Source organism: Archocentrus centrarchus, chromosome 17, assembly GCF_007364275.1.
Source record: "Archocentrus centrarchus isolate MPI-CPG fArcCen1 chromosome 17, fArcCen1, whole genome shotgun sequence".
NCBI classification, from domain to species: Eukaryota; Metazoa; Chordata; class Actinopteri; order Cichliformes; family Cichlidae; genus Archocentrus; species Archocentrus centrarchus.
The window spans coordinates 13,177,691-13,197,608 of NC_044362.1; the positions used below are offsets into that span (position 1 = coordinate 13,177,691).

The 19,918-nt window shown below is 40.2% G+C and overlaps 1 protein-coding gene across 2 annotated transcripts; it reads left to right on the forward strand.

Moving 5' to 3' along the window:
• Positions 1 to 222: 222 nt before the first annotated feature.
• Positions 223 to 11,134, forward strand: metap1d (methionyl aminopeptidase type 1D (mitochondrial)). Of its 2 annotated transcripts, none has more exons than XM_030752249.1 (10): positions 223 to 274; positions 5,810 to 5,967; positions 6,376 to 6,525; positions 6,600 to 6,748; positions 6,980 to 7,022; positions 7,131 to 7,294; positions 7,379 to 7,476; positions 8,943 to 8,990; positions 9,076 to 9,154; positions 9,502 to 11,134. In XM_030752249.1, the coding sequence occupies exons 1-10, from the start codon at positions 229 to 231 to the stop codon at positions 9,590 to 9,592; spliced, it is 1,026 nt and encodes a 341-aa protein (XP_030608109.1). In that variant the 5' UTR covers positions 223 to 228; the 3' UTR covers positions 9,593 to 11,134. The 2 variants fall into 2 exon arrangements, with proteins under 2 accessions (XP_030608109.1, XP_030608110.1); XM_030752250.1 differs by lacking the exon at positions 223 to 274 and adding an exon at positions 4,371 to 4,432 and having other exon boundaries at positions 9,502 to 11,133.
• Positions 11,135 to 19,918: the final 8,784 nt, after the last annotated feature.

Genomic DNA, 19,918 nt, shown 5'->3' on the forward strand with positions numbered 1-19,918 from the left:
CGGACCGAGTCCGTAAGTTGTGCTCGCGGTACACAAACAGTTTAGCTAGCGCTACTGAAGAGGAGCGAGCATAAAGGGAGTAACGTGTTGCAGGTAAATGCAACGTTTCTAAATGTTCAACAAAGCAAACACACGAAAAGTGTGCAGTTTGTCGCGCAGTGTGTCTGCTAGCTAAAAGAAGAGCTGCTGTATTTCAGGGAGAGCAAAGAGAGAGAAGTTCACTCAGAGATGGAGAAAGAGGACAGAAGAGGAAGAAGAGAGGTTAGATTTAAAGGTAAGGACTGGAAAATAAACTGAAGTATGCTGACTTTGTGTAATTCAAAGATTGTATGAAAATACCGCAGTTTAGTGCATGATAAACAGGTTAGCTTGTTGTACTGTATTTACAGTAAAGCTCTGTGTTGGACTGGAGCACAGTGTTTGTGTTCATGGTCAGAGTTACAGGTTACTTCAGTGCAGCAGAGATGAGTTTGAATCAAAGCTGCTGATGCTGAGATTCATTCACTGAATCCAACATTTCTGCAGCCTGTATGCTGTCAGTGTAGGGGATGGAGATCAGCTCAGAGAGCTGTGAAATACTGGGTTACATCTTTGTGAGTTCAGTTCATCCACACAGAGCAGCAAACCTCAGAGCAGCAGCAGCAGGTCAGCTGATGACAGTCTGCACACCAACATCATTTACTGGAGCCCACAATAGAAAGCTGTGATTCTTCTCCCCATGCAGAGCCACTACAGCTGATCTTAGGGTTCCTCCACCTTCTGAATCCCACTGTAACCCCTGAGTATCCTCATGTTTGTGTTTAGGTGGAGGCACAGTCACCCTCTACTATGGAGGACACAGAGAACAGAGCTGTGTTTAAATTCCCTTTCACAGTTTGTGTCCTACATAACAGATTCAAGCTGAGTGCATTCATTAGAATTAAAATTTAGATTTGAATAACATTTGTATTCTCATGTATTATTTATATGATTGCAACAATATATAATGAGGTTCAGTTAGCTGTACAGAAAAATAGCAGGTAGAAACGTCCTCCAAAGAACTACTTTTACTTTCTTACTTTGAGTACATTTTAGAGCCTGTACTTTTTACTTTTACTTAGTAAAGAAGTTGAACCAGTACTTCGACTCTTACCAAAGTATTTTTTAATACAATTACTTGTACTTCTACTTAAGTACAGAATGTCCATACTTTTGCCACCTCTGGTAACAGTAATTAACAGTCATTAATGGATGCAGCAACAAAGAGCTGGCAGAAGGTGGGGATTATAGCTTGAGGGAGTAGGCAGGAATCCATAACAAACCAAACAGGTAAGCACACCATAGGACAGGTTAGGTAAGTTTCAACTTCACAAGCAGTTTATTTCTGCTTGGGATGTTCTTAGTGAACCAAGTGACACTTCCTTCCGCATACACCGAGTGCACCGGGCCTTTAAACTGCCGGAACCATCAAAACTACCATGCTCCAACTGAAATGCAAATGCTACACTCATACAGAGAAAGAAAATAAGTATAAAAGATAAATAGCAGGTTGGCACAGAAGGACAGGGGATTCATAACAGATAACCCCTAATATTATATGAATTAACACAATAAAAGTAACATCTATGCTAGTAAAAATCAAACAGAAACAACCAAACTCACCTGTAACTGTAACAAAACCACATGTAACTAAACTGAATTGAAAAAAAACAAACAAAAAAAAAAAACTATTGATAAATACAGAACTGTTTTCTTCTTTTGGCTGCTCCTTTTAGGGGTCACCACAGCAGATCCTCTGCCTCCATCTTACCCTAGCTCCAGCAGCCTCTGTGGTCTTGCTCTTTCCCTCCTGTCTGGCAGCTCTATTTTGAACATCCTTTGTCCAATTTATCCACTATCCCTCCTCTGCACATGTCCAAATCATCTCAGCCTTGCCTCTCTAACTTTGTCTCCAAACTCCAACCTGAGCTGTCCCTCTGATGTACTCATCTTCAACATCTTCAATTCTGCTACCTTCACCTCCTTGTCAGTGCTATGTCTCCAAACCATACATCAGAGCAGGTCTCGCTACTGTCTTTCAGGCTTTCCCTTTCGCTTTGGCAGCTATTCTTCTGCCATGAATCACTTCTGACATTTGTCTCCGCCTCCTCCACCTTGACTTAAAAAGTCCACTGCCCTGTCTCTTAGACATCTCCATACCTCCACTGATATGTCATCTGTACCAGCCACCTTTCCATTCTCTATTATTTTCCCAGCTGCCCTCACTTACTCCATGCAAATCCTCTGCACTTGCTGATTCCGTAACCTTCCTCCATCCACAATCCTCTTTCACGTATTTTCATCAGTCATCAGTTTCTCCTGCCATCTTTTCAACATGCTGTCTTCACTTGTTAGCACATTTCCATCTATGTCGTTAATCACCCTGACCTGCTGCACATCCTTTCCAACTGGATCTCTGTGCCTAGTTAATCAATACAAGTCTTTTTTTCCTACCTTAGTGTCCAACCTCACATCATACTCGCTATAATTCTTATCCTTTCTCTTTGCCTCCCCTCTCTTTGCTGTATGCCTAGCCTTTCAGTACCCCTGTCTACTTTCTTCATCTTCCTGCCCATCCCACTTTTTCTTTGTGAATCTCTTGTCTTGAATGCTGTAATAGCTCAATACCCCTATACAGAAAGATGATTGAGAGTCTGTATGTAAAAACACATTAAAAAGGTATTGTTTGGGCTTCTTTATAGGAAGACTAAACTGAAAGAAGATTAACAACAAAAACAAAAACTTGGAGCATATCTTTTCTATAACTGTATAAATTATTAGTATCCTAAAGTAATTACCATTGTACACCAATATCAATATTTCCCAGTAAAGCATAACAAATCACTGAGGATGTGAGATACTGTAAGTGGAGCTGAGTGGCAAATGAAAGTTACTGTAAGCAAAAATGTGTTGCAGTTTCAGTGAAAATGAGTTTCAGACAGGCTGTTTTATTGTACATTTGGCCTGATTAAGATGCTATCATCTGTGCTGTATGCACCATGCTTATAGAGGAGTCTAAGTCCTTAAGTTGTGTACAGTATGTAGTAAGCAAGAAGATGTGACAGAAGATAATGGAGGTGAAGAGTACAAGGAAAATGAGGGATGCTCTAATTGTAGTGAGAAGAATAGTTAGGTGCAGATATAAGATAGTTAACCACAGCAGTATCATCACATATAGATTGCTAAGAGCGCTTTGTGGAATCGTGCTTCTCCCGTTGAACTGTATGGGAATCAGCTACAGTTTATCAGAGCGCCCTCTAGTGACCATTATAGAGAGGTGCCAGATTCATAGACTACTATAATTTACTAATAATTAATGAGCTATCAAGACTAAACAACTACATATTTATGGATTTCCATTTCTTTATAATCCTTTTTTAGTTTTAAACTTCCTGAAACCCAGAAGAATTTTTTTATACTTATTTGTTTATTTATTTATTTTTAGATAATTTAAATATTGTTGTTTAAAGAAACACGTTGCATCTTTCTATTTTTTAAATTTGGTAATTATTTTATTATTATTTTTTTTTTTTATCTTCAGTCCCTTGTAGTGGACAACAGGTCTTGTCTGATTACAAAATGATGTGATGTAGTGATATTGTTTCCATTTTTGTGTGGATTTCTGGTAAAAAAAAAAAAAAAATCATTATTATTAAAACAGATGATGGAAACTTGTCTGATTACTAAAACATAATTTAACAAATAACCTTTCATAGTCTAGCTTTTTGTTGTTGATATTAAACTCCATTCTGAACCTCTAATACTCACCTTAACCTGGGTTGTTAGGCCATGTCACCTGTGACACTACAAATGATCGTGGATGGTGTGACAGAGCCTAATGAAACTGCAAGTCTTTCTACACTGGAAAGTATCACTTTTACTTTGGTAGAAATGATTTTTGAGCTGACACACCTTTCAATAATTGTGATTTCCCCTCAACACATTCAGGCTTATTTATACTGATATTCACAACCAACCACCCCCTATCACAACTTCTTGCTCATGATCTGCCACACAGACAGACCCTCTACAAGAAAGAAGTAAACAGGACTGGCATGAGCCTTTTAACCTGCCTAATATTGCCTAAAATTTCAACCTTTTTTGGTGCTAAGGCACATCAGAGGTCAAACCAGAATAATTGTAAACTTTCACAATTATCGTGATAATTGTGAAAGTTTAAATAAGTATCCAGACTAATTTGTGTTTATAAAACTGCAGCATTGTAATTACCATACCTTTGTTGCAGAGGCTTGATTTTATGCATTAGATTAAATGAGATTTATGATATGACACACAACAGCAATGATCTTGTAGATGCAAACGGCAACAGAGTGTCACGTGACGCCGTAACCACGTGACCTCTGCAAGGAAACCATGGCGGCTCCCTGTTCAGCGGGACTTACAATAACGTCAGGTATTACGCTTAAGCCCTTACGCATTTTCCGGAATATACACACACGAAGTCAGCACCAGTGAGTGTAGCATATGAAGACAGCGTTATAGCAAGTTAATTAGTGATTGTTGCACTTCACTTAAATAGTGAAGGCTCAATTCTCACGCCGTTACGGCCATCTGGGACAAAATTAGACCGTTTAAGCTGCAGATCGTCGGAGCGTGGGGGGAAAGCCCACGCAACGTGCAGCAGTTCCAATATTTAGACCTTATTCCTTCATAGGTTAAAGGGTTTTGAATGGCTTGCATTGTAATTAGTAGTAAAGACTTGACACCCCTCTCAGTGTAATGGACACCAGTCCTAAATAAGCACATTATATTCACTTTGCATATCTATGAACTAAAAATATCAACAACATTGAAAGCGTCGTTATTTAAACCTCATGTTAAAACTGCTCAGTTGGACTGCATGAAATAGCACAGGTGTATCTATTAAAGTGGTCACTTATTTTATATGTGGCCTATGATTACATCCCCACCCTCAAGTACCAGTTTGATCCTTTGCACACAGAAGGCTGGAGTGCTTTGTTATTTGACAAGACACTAACCAGCACTAAAGTGCTTGAATGGTTGTTACTGACTTCAGGTTTTCCCCAATATAAAAACCTCAAAATCTTTACAGGATCACATAATGAGCTGCTATCAATGCAAATTCTCAAGCAGATGTGAGATTATCCAAAATATTTCAGTCTGTGATCCACACTGTCTCTTGGTTTTTATTTTAAGATTTCTTGGCTTTGTCTTCTAGCAGCATAAGTGTTGTTACACTTACATATTTGCCAAGTGTTCAGCTAGGTTTTTATTGTGTTTTTTTAGTATCCCACAGAGTCTGTGTTAATGAAATGAAACTTTGTCTGGTTTAGTTCATTTAACAAATAACTTGAATAGAAAAGCTGGTTTTATGGCTGTTGTATAGCATTTATGCAGTTTTATTCCCCACTGTTCTGATTGAGAGGAGAATGTGGGAACCACAACAGTTAAAAACATACCCTGCAAAGCATACTCTGTGTAGGTATACATTTTTTGCAGGTCTTCATGAGCTTTGGTTTGCATCCTCAAACGTAACTGAATTTAACAACAGCTCCACACAGGGGCACTATGCAGCTGCACTATAACAGATTTTTTTTTTTTTTTTGGAGTGGGGCATCCCAGGGAAAGTTTGAGAACCACTGTATTAATCAGTGGTCTTTGGCATACCTCATACAGTATACAATATGAAAGAAACATTGTTTCCAGTAATTGCTGACCGAGGGACTAAAGAAAAAGTACTCAAAGTCGAAACTTCTTAGCAGAAAATAATGAGCACTCTGCATCACTGTGCTGCTTTTTTTTTCTCCAGGACTGACCAGTTTTCTGCGCGGAGTTTGTCTAGGCAGCTGTAGTCCCCCCCCAGCCTTTCTGTGTCAGCAACATCGGCGTTTCTTCTGGAGGAAGTGGAAAAGTTCTCACAATGTAGTTCGTCCAGCTACTGTCAGGCCTGCTTATGCAGTACCCAAGGTACATTACCCTGTAACAAAAGTGAAGCAGAAACATTTAACATATGCATATAGGTAGATAAAGGGTCATCAGTGGAGATAAGGGGGTCTTGAGACTAATTTAGTTACTCATACTAAGAGCTTTCCATATTATTCTGCTGGAGTTTTTCAGTTAGCATTAAGGATATTATTGGATAAAATGTACAAAAGTTGCATTAAAAATGAACTAAGAACTAGAAGCCTTCAAAATGCTAAGCACTGTTATAATGAAACATCTGTCAGTGGAGGACTTTTATTATTTCTTGTGGTTTTGTATTTAATCTCTAATAAATAACTTTTTTTTTTTTTTTTTAATTAACTTTTATATTGAACTTAAAAAAACTGTGACTCATCCTTAATATCCTGTCCTGCCTCTCCTCTCTTCCTGTAGCATATTGTGCAGCCTGACTATGTGCGCACTGGACTGGTCCCAGAATGGCCAGACTACATAGAAATCAAAGACACAGAGCAGATCGACGGCCTGACTAGTGCATGCCAGCTAGCCAGACACGTGCTGCTACTAGCTGGGCACAGTCTGAGAGTAAGCACATCACGTCCTGTTTTTGTTTCCATGTCATCAGAAACAGCACAACGATAACAGCATGTGCCTTCCAGGTTGGTATGACAACAGATGAAATAGACTTCATCGTGCACCAGGAGACGATCAAGCACAATGCCTACCCATCCCCTCTGAGATACGGGGGTTTCCCCAAATCAGTCTGTACGTCTGTGAACAACGTGGTCTGTCACGGCATACCTGACAGGTAAATGCGTCTTTTATTACTTGTATAATACTTTTCTTCCTTTTACTCTCTACTAATTAGTAAAAAAATTAGACTTGGAAAACATTGTCATCTTTTTAATAAATGGAATATACAGTTTAAATTCTACAGTATATTTAAAATGGGAGCTGCATAAAACCTCAAAAAGCTGTAAGATATTTTAGTATGTAATGGACTCTGTGTATGGACCATCATCTTTAACATGTCCTGCAGTCGGCAACTTGAAGATGGAGACATCATCAACATTGATGTAACTGTAAGTTCAGGCCTTCAATAAACACACAAGGAAACTCACATACATTACTGCATGTGACAGGTCAGGCTAGCAGGGCTCTAATCAATTACATCTGCTTGTTCCTGATAGGTGTATTTGGATGGTTACCATGGTGACACCTCCGAAACCTTCTTGATTGGTCAGGTGGATGAGGTTGGGAGGCAGTTGGTGGAAACAGCCAGACGTTGTAGAGATGAAGCCATTGCTGCCTGCAAACCAGGTGCACAGCTCTGTGTTATTGGAAATACTATCAGGTACACACACGTACATATCAACTGCATATTACATACAGTACTACTTTTTTTCTGTCTTCTAATATTTTTTTGTGCTGCTGGCAGTGAAATAGCCCATGACAGTGGCTTCCAAGTGTGTCCGTATTTCATCGGGCATGGAATAGGCTCCCACTTTCACTGCCATCCTGAGATTTGGCACCACGGTAAGTTTGGGTCTGTAGGCAGATGTTGTGTTAAATGTCTGTGAGATTTTAACATAATGGCCTTCATGAAAGAACACTTTTGTGTTTTTAACCAAAGTCACTTATTTATTTGTTTGATGTCTGTTTGTGTCATTGTCCCTTAATTTGAGTCACTAAATTCTTAAGTTAAAAACTATTAGATTGCTTTTCTCAGCCTGATGCCTTTCTTTGTTTTATATGGAGGTTTGCATTCATCAGAACAGCATCATCGTGTGATATCTAAGAATAAAAACATAAGACCATCTGTTCAGCTTTGTTTAAATCTTAATCACAACAATGTTCATGCTGTGAAGCTTGAAGTTCTGCTGTTACAAATCCACAGACAAAAAGAAAACAACACACAAACACTGACTTGTACAGCATCTCATCATGTGCTGCTCTGTGAAGCCACACACATAAACAAGGATGGTTTGATATAAAAGTGAGCTATTAAAAAACATTTAAAGCAAAGATGGTTTCAAGATGGGTCGTTTACTGAGCTATTTAATTCAGTAATGTTATTTCCTATAATATGTAACATGAAAGTTAAGTGCAATGAAGTGCGCTCCTTTGGAAGGAACTGGGAACAAGTCCAGCCCTCTGTAGGTGGAGCCCTCACTCCAGGGCAGCTTCCGAGCACAGAGCATCTTTGGCCTGAGAGTTGTTGGCTTTGCCTGCATGCACAGATCCTACCTAGAGAGCACTGATGGGAGGTGATAGCTGCTGGGCAGTGATTCACTGGGGCTAAGCGAACGGGGCCTTGAGAACTTTCATGGTATTTTTAAAGAATTTCCCAATTATGGAATAAAGTATTTCTCATCTTAGAAAAATAAAATTGATCCACAAATATGTTCAAATATATCTATAACAAGCGTAATGTCTAAAAAAAATACTCAGTAATTCTGGACACCATGATTTTAAAGTGTTAATGACTTTTACATGGCTTTGTCTTAGCAGTCGTAGTGCATATTTAAAATCCACATTCAGTCAGATGAATACAAGTGTAATGTAGCTGAAATATTGTATCTATATATTTTTTTTCTACATTACTTACATCAGGCTGTAGAGGTGGTTCAGGCATCTGACTAAGATGTCTCCTGGGTGCCTATTGGGTGAGGTGTTCTGGGCATGTCCTACCGGGGCAGGCCCCGGGACGTGCTGGAGAGATTATATCTCTCAGCTGGCCTGAGAACATCTTGGGGTCCCCCCGGAGGAGCTAGAGGAGGTGACTGGGGAGAGGGAGGTCTGGGATTCTCTACTTGGCCTGCTGCCCCTGCATCCCGGCCTTGGAATAGTGGAAGAAGATGGATGGATGGATGGATGGATGGATGGACAGACTTGCATCACATTTCCTATATTCTACATTCATGACAGATGTGTACTGTGTGTAGATTATGTGTAGAGCTTCTTTCACGTTTTGAAGTCACTATTTTTCTCCTTTATTTCAGCTAACGACAATGACATGACCATGGAAGAAGGGATGGCTTTCACAATAGGTGAGTTAAACTTAACAGTCTTTGTGTGCACATTAAAATGATGCTGTTTATGAGGGTTGAGTTGCTAATATCTGTTAATCTGTAGAGCCCATACTGATGGAGGGGTCTGCAGAGTTCAAAATCTTGAAGGACAAGTGGACTGCAGTTTCTGTAGATGATAAAAGGTACGCAGTGCCAAACAAAAGCTTTTTTATTTTTTTGTAGTTATGCTCTCAAAATGCTGTTTTCTGACTTAGTTTCAGTCATAAAGTTCATAAAACCACAATTTTTTTTTTCACACTGCTGTTTATGTGCAAATTTTAACCAGATGACATTCAGCACGTTAATCAGAGAGTTTTAGATGCTGGTATGACTATTTTTAAACTGAGGAGAGCCGGATCTTTTCCAGTCTTTATACTAAACTCAGATAATTGCCTACTACTGTAGTTCTATACACTGGAACTAAATTAAGCTTTTCCCCTAAATGTTGATCTCTTCTTGTAAGATCTTACATGTTCATTGTGTCGTGCAGGTCGGCTCAGTTTGAGCACACGGTGGTCATCACAGCAGACGGCGTGGATATTCTCACCAAACTGCCAGACGAGAGCAATGAATCGAACTGATGAGCCTCAGCACGCATCGGCTGAAAATCTGAACTACCTTTTGGGATAACAAGTGAAAGAAATAACAACATATTATGAACTAAGCAGTTTCTACCTGTAAAGCTTTTTAAAAAAGGGCTCTAATAAATACAAAGGACTACACATGTCTATATTTAGTTTGCCGTTGGAGTGCATCTTACTGAAGCTGAGTTTTGTGCATGAGTGAGAATTTCAAGTTTCAGCAAGGCCTTTAATTTAAACTTGTTGTTCAGCTGCACCGCCACATTGATTTTTTAAGAAGGTTCAATTTGAGGAGGATGCAGTCCTCATTACCGCAGCACCTGTGCCTATCCTCCCAAAAAGATTTGTCACAAACTTAATGTTGTAAAAACCCCACATTTCAGCTTCTTTGTATATTTTCTGTAAAATTTCACTGTCCTCTAAATACAGTTTAAAAGCCGGCACTAGCCTTTTATATTTAACTTTATTTATTTAAGGGACTCACTTGTGATGATTTAGTGAGACATTCTAAACACACTTCAGAATCTCAAATGAGATACAGTCTGTCAGTTATTCCGGGATAAATGTGCCTGTTTGTGAGTCACGTTCTGTGGAGTATAGCCAGCAGATGGCAGCACACGCCGTCAGACATTGTTTCCTCAGCACAGGTTTCAAACATGCCAGGCTTTTGTTTTTGAACATTTTATTTATTTATTTATCTTTAATTTGCTTAAGGCCTCACACGATGAACGGTGAGCTGAGCTCATATTTCTAAGTCAGTAACCATAAATCAATTGCTTTTGCACATCTGCTCAGAGAACCTGAGGCTCTCTTCACATGACACAAATATTTTTGAGGTATCTCCATTAACTGTAACATCTTTGTTCCCTAGATATACCAGATTCACTAATTGCCCACTTAAAAGCTAACACACTGAGAGGGAGAATATGCACGAACGAGGTTACAAAATTGTGCTGGGGGCTTTAAATTCCAGGCATAGCAACAGCTTCTGTTCTGCATTTTAAATTTCTCGTCACTGTCTGTAGCTTTTGTCTTCAGGTCGATTTAGCAGAGAAGATTAAAACAACTTTACTGAGCTGACTGAGCTTCTCACGTGTTCTTGAGTTTGAGTCGTTGGACGTTATGCTACATAGAAAATGTAAAACCTCACAATGCAGCTGTAACTGAGGAGTGGTGAACTGATGATGCTTCAGGGAGCAAAAAAGAAAGGAAGAGTTACTGGTGCGTTTTCACTTCCTGCCAATGTGCAACGTGTATGTGTGTGTCTATGTACCAATTAGTAGGCGAGGCAGGAAGGATTAATCAAATAAAGGTGGGTAAGGAATCTGGACATGTCCAACCAGGAAATGAGTCATATTTTTAATTGATGTGTGACACGTGATGATAAGACTATATCTAGATTACTTTTATTGTAACTTCTGGTTAACATGAAGGACAAAAACACATGTAACATAGTAAAGAAAAGATTTCAAAATACTGAACACTTTACTGTAGCTCCCTTTTTTTTTTTTTTTAACAGTTCATTTTAGGGCAGAGTGTGTTCAGCTGTGTGCGAGCTGCCTGTGAATCAGTTCAATAGTGAGGTGAATAATTCTTAATAGATCTTCCACAGGCATGAGATTCATTTCATATAAAACATGACAAAAAAATATGAAAAATGTAAGGAAGGGATGGGGGGGGGGGGGGGGGGGGGGGCAAAGATCAGATGCTAGGGCAAGTAGAGGTGAGTAAGAGGAGAGGATTTAGGGAGGAGCAGGGAGTGGCAGGCAGAAGTGTTGGTCTCTGGATCTGAATACTCTGTTCCTCACATTCTTTTCCTGCAAGTTGGGACTGATTCCTGATCTCCTCACTCGAACTGCTGTTTTCCCAATAAATCCTTCCCTGTGTGTGTTTTGAGGATCCTCTTAGCTTTTAAACATCAAATAGAACATGGACTGTTGTTTAAAAAAATTAAACATTTTCTATTGCTTAAGATTTCCAGTTTGTACTAACCAGTGCGGCTATAATGTACACACGTTCTCTTCCTGTGTGGCTGCTCGTTTGCAGGCAACTGAAATCTAGAGAGAGGGTTATGGGCGAACTTATCGTGTGACTGTTTGTGAAACACTTGATATGATTACAACTCTTATAATGTAAGGCATGGACTTTCCTCACTTAGATAATGAACTCTGGTATCCATCTATGTGGAGAGAGGCTGTTTTTCTCTGTGTAATGATGCAACATTAATCTCGCCTTAACTAGATTTAGTGCATAGCACATGTGGTTTATGCATATTGCAGTGTACTCTGTAATTAAAGTATTTGACAAAACCTGTTGCAGCATCCCCCTTTTTTTGGCATTTAAAGCCAAATTGCAATTACAATCGCTTATTTCTGTAGACCCACTAATGCTGGAGTTAAAGTCACATCTGATGCTCATATGACATCTGCATTCCTCACGCAGACCAGCCTGTGTGAGGACACCTTTATTCATGCGTCATGATATTTACTGTCTTCTGCATGAAGTTGTTCTGTCATGACTGTGCAAGTAGGTTAAATTGTTATGTTTCTCAGACTTTCTCACGTTCTGTCTGTGCATAACAACATTATTGTATGTGTGTGCGAGAGCCAGCCTGTGATATATAGCATGTACCTGTGAGGATCACCACAGAAATTCTCAGTTTCCTTGGTGCCCTCTGAATTTGCGATGTGAACAAAATGATCTATCATTTTCAGACTTGTGGAGGCAGATCCGTCTCTCTCACTCATGCACAGATGGTGTGTATTGAGTCTCAGTAGGGACTTAGTCAGAGCACCTAAAGGCAAAACAAAAACAGCTGAGTTTGTTACTTAGAGCTGAACATTCACTGTACAGGACATGTAGCTACATGATGACATCAAGTGAATAAACCTCATTTCTTCAGACTGAGGCTGTAAGTTGGAAGTGATGAGGAAAAAAGATGAGTTTATAAATGACTAAAGTACAACTTTGTGAGCGCTAAATATTTATCTGTGGAGTTGTTGTGTGTTTAGGCTGACATTTCAAATCATAAATGCAACAGTAATGCCAGTGGCTATTTGTGCTTAGGAACAATGGTAATTTCAGCTAAATGCTCAAGTTCACTAGTAATATTTCATAAATGTGTTAGTGTACTAGCATTTGCATATTGGCAGTAATTACAAAAGCCCAGTGTGTCATTAGGCTTCCAGGTATTTGGTAAAAAACTACAGTGCTGGTTGAGTAAAACTTTGTTGATTTGTTGGAGGGTCTTTATGAGAATGGATCAAAGTTAGCTCTGAGGTTTACAGATCTACCAAAGGCAGTTCCTCCTACAGTTTCTGGAATATTTCAGTATGATTTCAGTGACCCTGTAAACAACAGAATGACACAGTCACCCAGAGAGCTATGGCTCAGACTAAAATGTATCCACATAAATGATATAAACTACTGTGCTAAAGGCTTTTCTTTATATTTTGCTTCCAAGAAGCCAGATTTTCTTGTAATTTTTAAATCGGTCTTTAACAATAGTTCTCCAGGCTTTCTGAAGGTCTTTGAAATTTTTTTTTTTTGTTGTGGGAGTATAATTTTTTGTTAAGCCATTAACACTGCATCATTCAAGCATGTAAAGGCACCGAACTCAAGGGATGAACCAGTGTTGTAGATACAAATAATGCACCACTTAACAAAGAACCAATTTTAAATTGTATCTTTAGGAAAAACATTCAGCAAATACTTGACACAGGACCTGATAATTATATCTGGTCCTTCAGTTGATCCATCTACTGTTCATCGAGCCCTCATCAGAAATGGTATCAGTAGAAGGGTGGCTATTCTTAAGGAAGGGAAACAGGGAGGAAAGGCTGAGCTATGCCACATTACACAAGAACTGGACTGAAAATCTGTGGGAACAGGTCTTATGGAGTTATGACCCCAATTCGACATTTTTGGTTCAGATCATTGTCGATATATACAGAGGAGGAGATGAGAGAGGTACAACAGTGAGTGTCTACTGCTGTAAAAACACAGCAGAGGCTCTGTCATGGTTTGGAGCTGCATTTCAGCCAGCGGTGTTCAGAAAAGTATCAGATATTGATCCACCACATAATGCCAGCTGGAAAGAATCCGATTGGCAACGGCTTTAATTTTCAGCACAACAATGATCCCAAACATACTGCCAATACAGCAAAACCATACCTGGATAGAAAAACACAGTGGAACACTATCAGTCATGGATTGGCCTCCCCAGAGTCCGGACCTCAACATTATTGAAGCAGTCTGAGATCATCCACACAGAACAAAAGGCAGAAACATCCAACGAAGAGCTTTGAATGTCCTTCAAGAAGCTTGGAGAACTGAGGAGCTGGAGAACCTGGTGTTGAAGAATAAAGGTGCTCATACCAAATAATGACTTTGTTGTACAAAATCATTTTTTTTTAAATTGATAGATACAAAACATAACCATGAGAACAACTAGGGGCAAACTATTAAATTATTACTATTAAATTATCTACATAGCTTATGTGTGTGTGTCTCAAGTTATATCTAATCTGCAAGAATGCATGTGTGTAAGAAAGGAAGAGGACGCTACTAAACTGGAGTCACCAGACTGGCGCAGGGAAGGTTTTTTTTTTTTTGATTGATATAAGGTGCAAAGCTTTCTCCTATAACCTCTTGACTGTTTCATTATGAGGAATGTTTTCTGGCTTTTCAACTGAGTAGAAAAAGTTTTTTAAAGAAGTTATTTTGTGCTCTCGGTCCACAGATAAGTAATCAAATCTATCCACACTGGGATGTGTGGATGGATTCGGGCTTGATTCCTGCTTGTATCTGTTTGGCTTCTGTGTGTCTCTTTGTCCTTCCTGTGTCTAAACATCCAAAGCATGCTGTCAAAATCAGAGCAAGGGTGCACTGTTATGTGTCTGTGTGTAGATGGTATGTATCGCCTGAGGCCGCTCCAAAAGGTCTTTGATAAATGGTCTCTGTCTGCCTCTGTTGTCTTCTGAGATGCACACTCCCACATAGGCATTATTCACAAAAACACACTGGGAGCTCAATGCGCTCCACAATGCTCTCTCACAGTGTCTCACAATGCTTAGAGAAACCGGTTATAGAGCTTAAAGCAATGCCCTTTCAGCTGTGAGTGCATGGGCCTCACTGGGAGGTGTGGACACATTTGGGCAGGGTTGGAAAAGCTTGAAAGGAGAGCAAGCTTCTTATTTCTTTATTACTCGGGGGGGGGGGGGGGGGGGGGGGGGGGATCCTCTACTCAAGTCACCCAGATTCTTATTTACTTTGATCTACTTCAAAAAGAAAGTCCCCACAGATGATATTTAAATTAGCGTGTCCTGTCTTGACCAGAAAACAGAGAACAAAAAACTACCAGCGGAAATTATGGGTTGAAGATGCACACATTTAAAACTCTATCTAAAAGGAAGCTGCTCTATAAGATGAAATGAGTCTCTACTGCCAACCAGAATCTGTTAACGGGGGTTAAAAAGGGAACTTTTCTCACTCTGACCCACTCAGGTTTCCCAAACATTTTTGAAGCCCACCTGGACCCATCAACACTGGTCCCCTCCCACAACTGCAGCCATCTTATATTACATCCCCAGCAGGACTTGGACAATCACATATTGCTTACACAGGCAAAAAACTCACAAAGGGGGGCTGCTAGGGTGTCCCAAGGGTGTGACAGCACTTCTGGAGTAGAGATGACATCAGTTTCTTCTTATCGACTGTAATCAATACATTCTTCAAGACAGATTAAGGATCTGTTACAGCCTGCATTGTGAGAGTGTTTTCATCTTATAAGTCATGCTAAGAAATTGGATCAATGCTCTGAATAAAAGATGCTACTTAGAATGCAGATTAGTCGTTTGCCCTCACAATGCCATTTGATTGCTGGCTTATTTGCTAGTGGGCTTCAGGGACAGGTGAATATTATCACCTTTGCACAAAGCAGAGTCAGTTGTTTGAAGTGCTTCAGCTGAGCATTTGGCTGTAGGTTATAGCTCATAGCTTTGTATTCACAATACAGACGTGGGAGTAAGACCTACCTCCTCATGTTTTTCAGATATACTGCTACATACTGTGTATACTTAACCCAAAAAACATAATGAGATAAGCTAACGATAGTCACTCTGTTTGTCACATGTTGGCATTAAAAGAAACCATACTTACTGTAACCCTCAAGCAACCAAGCTGCTTTAGCGATTGAAATAACTGAGTATGATCCCAGATGACCCTCAGTTGCTGTAATTGTGTTTATCATGCCCTTTATCTAAGACAGACATTCTAACATGTTCCAGTGTCATTGATAATGTTTTTCAATCATTTATATGTAAGGAGTTAAGGACAAATTGTATCAATAAAATTACATTTATTTAAACAATCCTCCAAAAAATACTAATTTACACATTTTAAAATTTAGGGTATGTTTGAGTGAATTATGCATTACAGTATACTGGTATCATTTTAAAACCAACATATAAATAAACTGTTGACTCTGTAATAATTAGATAAAAAAGTCTGTGTTTTTTTCATCCTTTGTTACTTTGTTGCTTCAGTTTCAGACAAAATCTAATCAAACACTATGACTGTAGATGTATAATATTTTAAATATTGTGTGCATAAACACTAGAAAAAATTACTTAGATTACCAAAATATGCCTTTCATGAATTGCTGCTGTATTTTAGTGAGTAGTTTTTGTGTCCCAGTAATCCCAGGGGCTGTGTTGTCCAGGGGCTTTTGCCCCCTGGTAGGGTCTCCCAAGGCAAACTGATCCTGGGGGAGGGGCCAGGCAAAAAGTGATTCAGACAACCCTTATGGAAAAAAGGAAAAAGGGAACTGTTTACCCTGCCTGGGATAGGGTTACTGAGGCCCCACCCTGTGGGGTCTAGAAGCAGCCCAAAGAGGAGACATGGTCTCACCCTTCTGTAGGCCCACCGCCCACAGGAAGTGTCGTAGGGGTCGGGTGCAATGCGTGTCGGGCTGTGGCTAAGGGCGGAAGCCCTGGTGGACTGATCACCAGCTACTGAGGCTGGCTTCTTGAAGTTGCTAGGTGGGGTGCTTGAGAGTGCTCCATCTGGTGACTCCATCGTCTTACTGGGAGACTGAAATGCTCATGTGCGCAGAGATCTGTAGGGGTGTGATCAGGAGGAACAACCTGCCTGATCTGAACCTAAGTGGTGTTCTGTTTTTAGACTTCTGTGCAAACCACAGTTTGTCAATAATAAACACCATGTTCAAACATAAGGATGTCCATAAATGCATGTGACACCAGGACACCCTAGGTCACAGGTCGATGACTGAATTTATAATCATATTATCAGGTAATCCCTGAACCAGATGGTGAACACCTGAGGTGAAGTCAAACTGAAGAAGGAGTCCTATCAGACTTGATAAGCCTGCGGGACTTCTGAGGCTGCTGATGGGTACCAGCTTGGGCCAAGTGGTACTTGGCTCGGGTGGTGGCTAAAGCAAAAACTTTTGGACTGCCTCAAAGCAATTCTGGCAAACCATCAGGTGACAGAAAGTGGTGCTTTCAGTCCTTGTACAACTGCAGAGCTTGGTCTGAATTGTCGGCAATAAATCGGACTCATTTCCTGTGGGTGTTGGATTCCACCAGGGCTGCCCTTTGTCCCTGATTCTGTTCATAATTTTTATGGACAGAATTTCTAGGCAGAGCCAAGTGTTGGAAGGCTTCCGCCTTCGTGGCCACAGAATCTCTGCTTTTTTCAGATGATGTGGTTCTGTTGGCATCATCAGGTGGTGGCCTCCAGCTTGCGCTGAAGCAGTTTGCAACCAAGTATGAAGTGGCAGGTATGAGAATTAGCACCTCTAGGAGCTGTCAATTTACTATTTGAGCTATGTCCCTAACCTGACCTATGGTCACAAGCTTTGGGTGGAGACTGAAAGAACGAGATAGCAAATACAAGCGTTGGTCCTCCACATCGAAATGAGCTGGTTGAGGTGGTTCTTCAGGCATCTGACAAGGATGCCTCATGGATGCCTCTTGGGTGAGGAGCTCTGGGTATGTCCTGCCGGGGCAGACCCATGACATGCTGGAGAGATTATATCTCTCTGGTGGCCTGGGAACGCCCTGGCTGGGGAGAGAGAGGTTTCTCTGCTCAGCCTGCTGTTCCCATAACCCTGGATAATCAATCAATCAATCAATCAATCAATCAATCAATCTATCTATCTATCTATCTATCTATCTATCTATCTATCTATCTATCTATCTATCTATCTATCTATCTATCTATCTATCTATCTATCTATCTATCTATCTATCTATCTATCTATCTATCTATCTATCTGTGGGTGGGTGGTGTCACAGATGACTGCACTCAGTCACTTGAAGGTTAATTATATTTGCAGGCTTACATACTCAGGGAAAGTGTAGAGTGTCAGTGTGTTGTAGTTGTGAAAGATCTTGAGTTTGGTGTGATTGTGAAACCGATGTGTGTGTGTTTGAAAGTATCCCTGGGCTACATGTTTCTGCAACACTCGTCACACTCGGCTCACTGTGCTACACCCACAGGTGCGGCTTAAGAAGAAATAAAGGGGTGTGGCTTGGACAAGATTAGGTGCTGCATTTTCGACTTGTGTGTGTCAGCAGTGTGCTTTCACTGCCATTTTTCTTCTCTGGCACCCTGGGGGAAGGTTTTTGCTGTTGTAACACTGAACACGTTGTACCATACACATGACTAAGATCTTAATTGTGAGTATAGATCATTCAGATAATAGGCTGTGTGTGTGAGCAAATTCCACATTTTGCCAGGAAATTTCACATTTTGTTAAATGTTGAGGAGTAAAAAACCATTACCACCGTTCAGGGCTGTTTATGTGCACACGTGTGTGAGCTACACTCACTGGCCACTTCATTGGGTACATCTTGCTAATACTAGGTTGGACCCCTTTTGCCTTCAGAGCTATCTTAATTCTTCTTGGCATAGATTCAGCAAGGTGCTGCTTTTGGTCCATATTGACATGCCTGCATCACACAGTTGCTGCACATCACATCCACCACACCCTAAAGATGCTCTATTGGATTGAGCTCTGGTGACTGTGGAGGCCATTTGAGTGCAGTGAACTCACTGTCATGTTCAAGAAACCAGTTGGAGATGATCTGAGCTTTGTGACATGATGTGTTATCCTGCTGTTATCCATCAGAAGATGGGTACACTGTGGTCATAAAGAGATGAACATGGTTAGCAACAATATTCAGGTAGGTTGTGGTGTTTAAACAACACTCAGTTGGTGCCAACAAAATATCACCCACAACATTACACCACCAGCAGCTTCCACCGTTGATACAAACCAGGGTGGATCCATGCTTTCATGTCATTTATTCCAAATTCCAACCCTACTATCTGAATGTCACAGCAGAAATTGAGTTGTCCAATTTTGGTGAGCTTGTATGAATTGCATCCTCTGTTTCCTGTTTTTAGCTGACAGGAGCAGCACCTGGTGTGGTCTTTGGTCTTCTGCTGCAGTAGCCCATTTGCTTCAAAGTTCAATGTGTTGTGCATTCAGAGATGCTCTTCTGCATACTTTGGTTGAGTGTTTATTTGAGTTAATTTTGACTTTTCACCCAGGCCTTTTCACCCAAAGAACTGCTGCTCACTGGATAGTTTCACTTTTTTAGATGGGACTGTTTGGGAAAATCCTAGTAGGTCAGCAGTTTCTGAAATACTCAGACCAGTCTGTCTGACACATTCAAAGTCACTTAAATCACCTTTCTTCCCCATTCTGATCCTGGGTTTTAACTTCAGTGGGAGTTTCATTGAGTTACTGTGATTGGCTGATTAGATACAGTATTTGTGCTGAACAAGTATACCTAATGGAGTGGCCAGTGAGTGTGTGTTTCTCTGTAGGACAGTAGAGGAGAAGAAGAAATAGAATGTAGTGGCTGGCTGGGACATGTGAAGTAAAGAAAAATATAATAAATCTGTATTAGCTTTCAACAACTGTAGCAATACACCACGCATATATACTAACACACTTTAAACGTGGAAGCTTAGTGTAAAAGAAATTCACAAGGCAAAAGCAAACTAAGCAAACACACCTTACTTCACTCTACACACTGCTCTTCTTATCAGTGATAAGGCTGACTGTTGTATCTGACCTTCTGCAGAGTCATAAATCACTGGCAATTGTCCAGTTGGTTCTTGTATTTACCTTAAAAACTCTTCTGCACAGGGACAAAAACACATACATAAAGTTAGAAGGCAGATGGCCACATGATTTCAGGATTCCACTACATTAAGAGTGAGATTTTGGGGTGATAATATGATCAGCTTCCAAACATGTGACTGATCGAGACAAAAAAGAATGCTTTTGAA

Coding starts and splice junctions, on each gene's coding strand:
- metap1d (XM_030752249.1), top strand. CDS start 229: ATGGAGAAAGAGGACAGAAGAGGAAGAAGAGAGGTTAGATTTAAAG. Junction 5,968..6,375: donor CTGCTTATGCAGTACCCAAG/GTACATTACCCT, acceptor CTCTTCCTGTAG/CATATTGTGCAGCCTGACTA. Junction 7,477..8,942: donor TCCTGAGATTTGGCACCACG/GTAAGTTTGGGT, acceptor CCTTTATTTCAG/CTAACGACAATGACATGACC.